General features: G+C 28.4%; 1 protein-coding gene across 2 annotated transcripts in view; it reads right to left on the bottom strand.

The window, feature by feature from the left end:
• The window catches only part of LOC106469841 (THO complex subunit 1-like), a 50,777-nt gene that overhangs the window by 27,141 nt on the left and 16,072 nt on the right, over positions 1-7,564 (bottom strand). For both annotated transcript variants that reach the window (XM_013930352.2, XM_022398393.1), the window contains exons 5-9: positions 6,272-6,390; positions 3,743-3,791; positions 2,869-2,964; positions 2,142-2,271; positions 1,554-1,662 (exon numbers count right to left, since the gene is read on the bottom strand). In XM_013930352.2, coding sequence (XP_013785806.1) covers positions 1,554-1,662; positions 2,142-2,271; positions 2,869-2,964; positions 3,743-3,791; positions 6,272-6,390 — 503 coding nt within the window. The remainder of the gene's footprint in view (positions 1-1,553; positions 1,663-2,141; positions 2,272-2,868; positions 2,965-3,742; positions 3,792-6,271; positions 6,391-7,564) is intronic.

A 7,564-nucleotide genomic window follows, 5' to 3' on the forward strand; every position in this document is an offset into this window, starting at 1 on the left:
CTAAAGATTGCAAAGTTTGAAATAAAGTAGTTACAACTAACAAAAGTCATAAAAATAGATGTTCCAACTGTTGAACACACTACTAAAGATTACTAAGTCTTGCAATAGGGTCATTCTGACTATTAAACATTATGAGATATAATGTTTCAAACTGCCAAATCCTGAAATAAATTGTTTCAAATTGCTGAATAGCCAACTAAAGATTATCAAATCATAAAGTAAATTATTCCTGACTATTAAATACACAGATAAAAGTTATCAAATGGTGAAGGTGTTTCTAATTACTAAATATTCTAATAATGGTTATTAAACCATAAAATAAGGGGTTCATAATTACTGAATACATTACTAAAAATTACCAAATCACGAAGTAAGGTGTTTAATGGCTAGTTACACTAATAAAGGTTATAAAAAATATTATACGGTGTTTAATTGCTGGTTACACTAGTAAGGGTTACCAAAACATAAAGTAAGGTGTTTAATTGCTAATTGTACTTGTAAAGATTATCAAACAAAGTAAAGTGTGTAATTGTTAGCTACACTAATAAAGGTTATCAAAAAATATAGTAAGGTGTTTAATTACTAGTTGCACTAGTAAGGGTTATCAAAACATAAAGTAAAGTGTTTAATTGCTAGTTGTACTAGTAAAGATTATCAAACAAAGTAAAGTATGTAATTGTTAGTTACACTAATAAAGGTTATCAAAACAAAGTAAAGTGTGTAATTATTAGTTGTACTAGTAAGGGTTATCAAAACATAAAGTAAGGTGTTTAATTGCTAGTTGCACTAGTAAAGATTATCAAACAAAGTAAAGTATGTAATTATTAGTTACACTAATAAAGGTTATCAAAACAAAGTAAGGTGTGTAATTATTAGTTGTACTAGTAAGGGTTATCAAAACATAAAGTAAGGTGTTTAATTGCTAGTTGCACTAACTAAAGATTATCAAATCATGAAGTAAGGTGTTTCTAAATGGAACACTACAAAAGCTTAAAACCTGAAGTGTTTCTAAGTGCTAGATATATTACTAATTATCAAATCATTAGCTAAGGGGTTCCTAATACACTAACAAAGGTTATAAAAACATGAAGTTTGTACTTACTGGATACACTAATAATGACTATATAATCATGATGGTGTTTCTAACTAAAAAATAACTAACAAAGATTATTTTTAAAATAAAAAATAAAATTACAGACAGCACTGTATCTATTTGGAAAGAAGGAACTTTTAGTAATTTTGTTTGTAATAAATGATTATTTCAGTCTAAACAAAATTACATCAAATATTTTAACAAAAGAAAATATTTTTCTCCAAGTACTATTTCAGTCCAAGAGAAACTGATTCGTTTATTCATAAATATTCATAAACATTGCATATTAAATGACCATCACCAAATCTTGCTTGTTTTGTAACAATGCAGTTAACAGTGAATTAAAAATCTTGAATGATAAATAACAGATGACCATTGCTACAATTTATTAAATCTATCTTTTGAAAAACTTGCATGTAAATAAAATATTGTATCCAGAATAACTTGAATTTCCACTTACTGAAGCAAAGTGTTTCCAGTTTATTTTATTATAGCACAAGTTGGGTTGTCTGAAAAATTCCTGCAGTGACCAAAACTTTCGGTAAATGTTGTAATCAACACTTACAGGACTAAAAAATAAAAATAAAGATTATTTTTCATCTATGATAAACAAACAGCAGATCTCAAAAACTACTCATTCTATACATTTGTTTTTTGATGTATTCATCCACTTTATGAAGTTATGTATGCTTTCAAAATAATTGAAGATGTAAAATTCTGAGAACAAACACATAGCTGCTGATATGTTTTGAACACCGAATTCATCACAAATTCCAACACATCTGAAATGTAATATTAAAATTAACATAAAATGTTACCCCCTAAAAGTGATATTTAAAATATGTAATTGAGGTCAGTATTTGCAACAAAATATAATCAACATTGTATCAGTTAGTTTTTAAACCATGGAAATTGTTGTTGACAGAAAGTGTAAAATACCTCCCTCCAAAAGTGGTATTAAAAATATACAACAGATGGCAAAACTTTAGCAAATTACCAATTTTGCACTAGATTGTATACCTAATACATCAATATAAGCAACTCTTACCACAAAGTATCATCCATTTCCCCCTCCTCCATTTCATCTTTTTCATTAATAAAATCTGCTAACGAAGTATCATCCTTGGAACTGTATATTGTTATGTTTTCAAGGTTAAATTCACTGACAATATTCAAACCTGAGATATACGGATAAAATAAAGATTATCTGTACAATAATATATATTTCTATTTCTAATCACATTCAAACTCTAACCCACTACACAGCTATCACAGAGGTAATATTAGTAACAAAATAAAGCACAACCCAAGGTCTTGGAGCTGAATTCCTAGGCTTAACCAGTCATATCAAAGTAAAGCACACTACTCTGCAACGTACAAACTTACACAATCATTCTAAAACATAAGTTTAGAATTACACACACTTAGTACTCAATAATTTCTTGCATACAGTTTTAAGAAAAAACTTTCAGATGTTATAGGGTTACCAATTTAGCTATAAAAGAAACTCAAAGTGATGTTCTCTTGTATTTTAACCATATGTAACAATTATTAAAGACGATCCAATATCTTTCAACTAGAGTTCATAAACAAATGAAAAACTAACATTACAGACTGTGCTTTACAAAACTCGGTTAACAACTTCTATGCACTAGCAGATTTACACTTACAATTTAGATTCACAATGAAAATAACATTAATGATCATTCTGATTCTATGCTACAAGTGAATGATTATAAATATCATATAGTAATGTTGGTTTATCTTTTTCATACCTGAACGTTCTGATAAGGGAAAGAATTTTGCCAAAAACACTAATATTCTTCCACAAAAAACTGTGTTTTGGGAACGAGATAGCCTTCTTAGGAGATCTGCAAAATAAATTTTAATTTCCTTATTTAATATTAGCTTAGATCTTCTTATACAGTTTATTTTTTTGGCAATACCAAAGTTGTATAAATTCTTTTCAGACTAAGTATTTTAATAGTCATAATAAACGTTTTTTTTATTCCAGTGATGTTCATATTCTTCCAACAAAGCAAGTTCTTATATTTCAATGAACATAAAACTGCTCACTTTAACCATTCTCAAGCAAACCTTCATTATTGCATGGCTTAGAAGCAGTAGCAAATTTATTGACCTTTCAGAAATACAACTATCAGCATCACTGACATAAATAATGATCTCTATTGAAACACAATTTCTTGAACTATTAAAAGAATTGGTAAGTACTGCTACATGTAGTTTACATGAACATTTATTAGAAAGATGGAAAACTATAAAGTTCAATTTTTACTGTGGTTCAGTTTTCTGTCTGTTCCATCGAATGTGCAATATATTAAGATGCTAAAATTATTAAATGGTTATTTATATTTCTTAGCTGTCCACTAATACAACAAGGCTAAGTTCCATTTAAGACATTTTTATTTTTCTAACAGGCTTATTACCTCTTTTCAAGGATGAACGTGCGAGAACAGCCTTGAAGGACCAAATGGTCCTTTGTTGTCCATATATTATGTTCAAGTGAAATGACAAATATGTTTTATCATAAAAACTAAACTAAATTATTTTCTTCGCATTATACTGGTGGAAAAAATCATTGACATTAAAACTTCAATAAGTGATACAACCTGAAAAAAGTTTACTTACCATTACATGATCTTAGAATTTGGTTTTTACAGTTTTTGACAAATAAATCCTACAAAAAAAAAGGTAAAAATGAGTGATGCAGAGCTGCCAAAATCACACATTAGAAATAGGTTTAAGCTATACGACCCTTCAACCATGCACACAGAAGTAATAACTTTAATATATTAAGTGTCTTGAGAAACATTCACTTTTAGTATTTAAACATATTTATGCAAAAAATGAAAAAAAAGATGAAACAACATAGAAGCTAAATTTGTTCAATATCAGATAGGGTTTCTGTGATAGTCTTTTTCAATGTTGAAGACAAGAAGTGACATAAAGCTATACATCAGATTAACACAAAATAAAATGTGTTTTTAAGCTTTAATTTCACTATTTAACATGAGATTTCTAGATTTAATGTTCACAATCTAGATTAACTCTATCATGCCCAAATAAAGGCATTCCATCTCAAGGGCAAAATTGCATCATTCAATTAAAACAAATTAGAATAAAATAAGTTTGTAGATATTCTTCCATACATGTAGTTTTATATGCACAGGTGGGGTAAAAGTGTGTATGCTTTGTCCTTATAAATAGTGCCATTTAACATTGTATTATGGATCTGACGTCAAAGTTATCAAAATTTCATGTTACCCTACACATTGCTGATTTTGCAACAATTCATGTTAGAGATAATACCAGATTCAATGTATATGGATACCAAAAAGAAACTTCAAATAAGTATTTAAGAGGTCATACAGGTTATGTAAATGCAAGTTGTAAAACGTATGATGGACAGAGGTATTATTATTCTTCACATGTTCATCAACATGCACTTCGACTTGTCAGAGTGAGTTCAGCATTTCACAGACATATCTTTGGTTTGTTTGTAATTAAGCACAAAGCTACACAATGGGCTATCTGTGTTCTGCCCACCACGGGTATCAAAACTCGGATTCTAGCATGTTAAGTCCGCAGACATACCGCTGTGCCACTGGAGGGGGGGCATATCTTTGGTACAAAAACTTTAGTAACACATCTAATTGTTTGTGTATGACAGATATGTACTGCTGACTAAAAGCTTGCCACATTTCATGAAGATATATTTCATAATTTGGAATTAGAGTCAATATTATCTCTCCAATATAGGGTTGACTAGGTTTAAAAAATAAGAAATCTAAGAGATGAAATTTATTCAATAAAATATTTTATTTAATGATATTCATAGAAATGTTTAAAATTATAATTTTCTATTTTTTGATTCATTTCAGAGAGCTCTAAATGAAATCATTAGTGGTTGTGAGTTTACTAAATTTTTTCTGAGCATAGTATGGTACTCATAGCCCCCTAGGAGGAAAGTCATAATAATAGTTTTGAGCAAAATAAAACTAATTTGACCTTGTATCTTGAACATAAGTCTAGTTTTATCAATTTATAGCCAATCACTGTTTCTCAACTTTGACTATCATGGTGTGGTGTAATTACCTGTATCTCAGCTTCTGTGGTCTAAACATCTAAGGAAGGCTCTTTTTCTGTTGTTTTTTTTAACAGCATAAGCCAATATGGCTTCCAATTCAGCTGAGATCAACAAAGAGCCCAGAAAAGTGATAAAAGCTTAACTTGATGATATGTTGCCAGAAGAAAATATGTATGTGAAAAACATTGGCCACAATTAGTCATGAAGTTTTCTTATTTTAAAAACTTGCTTTATCATATTATACCTCAATTGAATTATCAAGTTTTGTTTCACTGCCAAAGCAGTCGTAATAGGTTTTGTTTGTGTTAGGCTTTATTGAAACAAGTAACTGTTTGAATGGGCTACAAAATTCATCAAAAACAAATGTGAAAAAAAAAAATTATATAATATAAAATGGTTTAAAACTTATTACATATACTAAAACCAACTGATTAACAATTACAAAGAAAGTCATCTTGCTTATAATTTAGGTGTGGTAAAAAGTTATATTTATTATATGCCAATAATCATAAACACAGTGAAACTGCATGCAGTGTTTTCTATATCAAAACAGACAAAATTTAATTTTTAAAATAAAAACATCATAAGAAAGTGTTTAAAGATAGGAAAACAATAATCAGTAACTAAATTCTACAATAAAGTTAAACATTTTTAAAAAACAAATCTCAATACAATCTTTTTGAAATTTCAAAACTATAAATTGATACAAAAATCACATATAGAAATGATACTTGCAAAGGTACATAATATTTAGAAAGTTCTTTTATAGTTTTAAACTATTTCAACCAGTAGTTTTTCTTTGCAATGCAATAAAACAAACCATAGAACATGTGTTGATTTGATGCACCAGAGAGTTAAGAAGGGAGTTTTCAGGCTTTCACATTAATATGTTTATAAGATTTAAAAATTCAATCTGGATTAAATAATGTGCATTCACAGAAATTTATAATTACTTTTTATATTAATGTGTGTTTATAGGGCTTAACATTTATCACTTTCATTAAGTAATGTGGATAATAACAAAGAATCTGCACTAATATTATGGTTGATAGATGAAATAATGAACCTACCCTTTTCCAGATATCAACTCTGTCTTCAAGCAAGTAAAACAACTCCTCACATTTATCAAGAGTCAAACAGTCAAACATATCACCAATCAACATTACAGGAAGGCTACCAGAGCATAATTCTGTCAGAATGAACATGTACTTAATACAGTTACAGTAAATAAATCAAGCTTAGTTTTGTACAAACATCAACACTTGTAGCTCTTGTTTTTCTTTCATATTCTAAAGATATTATTTTTCACTAAAGGTACTAAAGAACTCAATACTATGACCACTAGTTTAAGATTTTAAGCACAACATGGCTTAACTATTTCAGCATGGGCTCTGTCCCTGGGACCAACCTCATAACCATTTTGTGCTTGTTATAGTTTTCATGCTATAACTTTTAAATTAGCAAGCATATGTTAACAAAATTTGGCAGATTATCAGTAAACATTACAATGCTTTCTTAAGCAAAATACAATTTTTTTTTATCAAGTCTTAAGGTTTGTAAAGCAATGTTTTTCTCATGCCTTTTTTTTTTCTTTTTTGCATGTTGCCTATCCAACATGCAAAGTAATTTTCATTTTACGATTAAAAATACTTTAATGCATCAGAAATTTTTCAAATTTCACATACAACATTTTTATAATGTAAAGATAGTTATCATATGTTTCTTAAGAAAAAACCTTATCTGTTATTTTCAGTAACAAATCTCTGTAGAGGTTTGGTCAATTTGACCAATCTCATAACCACCTTAAAAAAATTAGGCAATAAATACAAATTATGCCTTTTTCATTCTAGAATGACTACAAATTAATACGAAAACATAAATGTTTAGACTAACTAGCTTAAATCTCATAACATTATACATCTATATATATTTATTATTCTCATTATATTGACCTTTCAGCCATGCCTGGCTAACAATACAGAAGTTACAATGATGAGGCGCACATGCACTCACATTACCGTATCCAATAACATAAAACTGCTCTTTAGTCTGTACAAAGTAACCTGTCTTGGCTGTGTTTTATTAGACTAGTATTTTGTAAAATACAGTCACATTTCAATTATTATACATTATATATGTATATAGATTATTGCTATTTAGAAATAAGTTTAAGAACTTATTTTTCTTAAAACATTGAACAGTAAATAAAGAAGTAAAGCAAACAATTATCTCTTCTAGTTATGATCTTTGTACTCGGTTGCTAAGCCTTTTAGAATTTTGCACGTGGAGGATATGAAACGAAATAATTTTTTTTTAGGTTTTATATATACAGTTGAATAACCAAAAAATCATAAATTACTATA

The sequence above is a fragment of the Limulus polyphemus genome, unplaced genomic scaffold, assembly GCF_000517525.1.
Source record: "Limulus polyphemus unplaced genomic scaffold, Limulus_polyphemus-2.1.2 Scaffold3678, whole genome shotgun sequence".
Taxonomy (NCBI): Eukaryota; Metazoa; Arthropoda; class Merostomata; order Xiphosura; family Limulidae; genus Limulus; species Limulus polyphemus.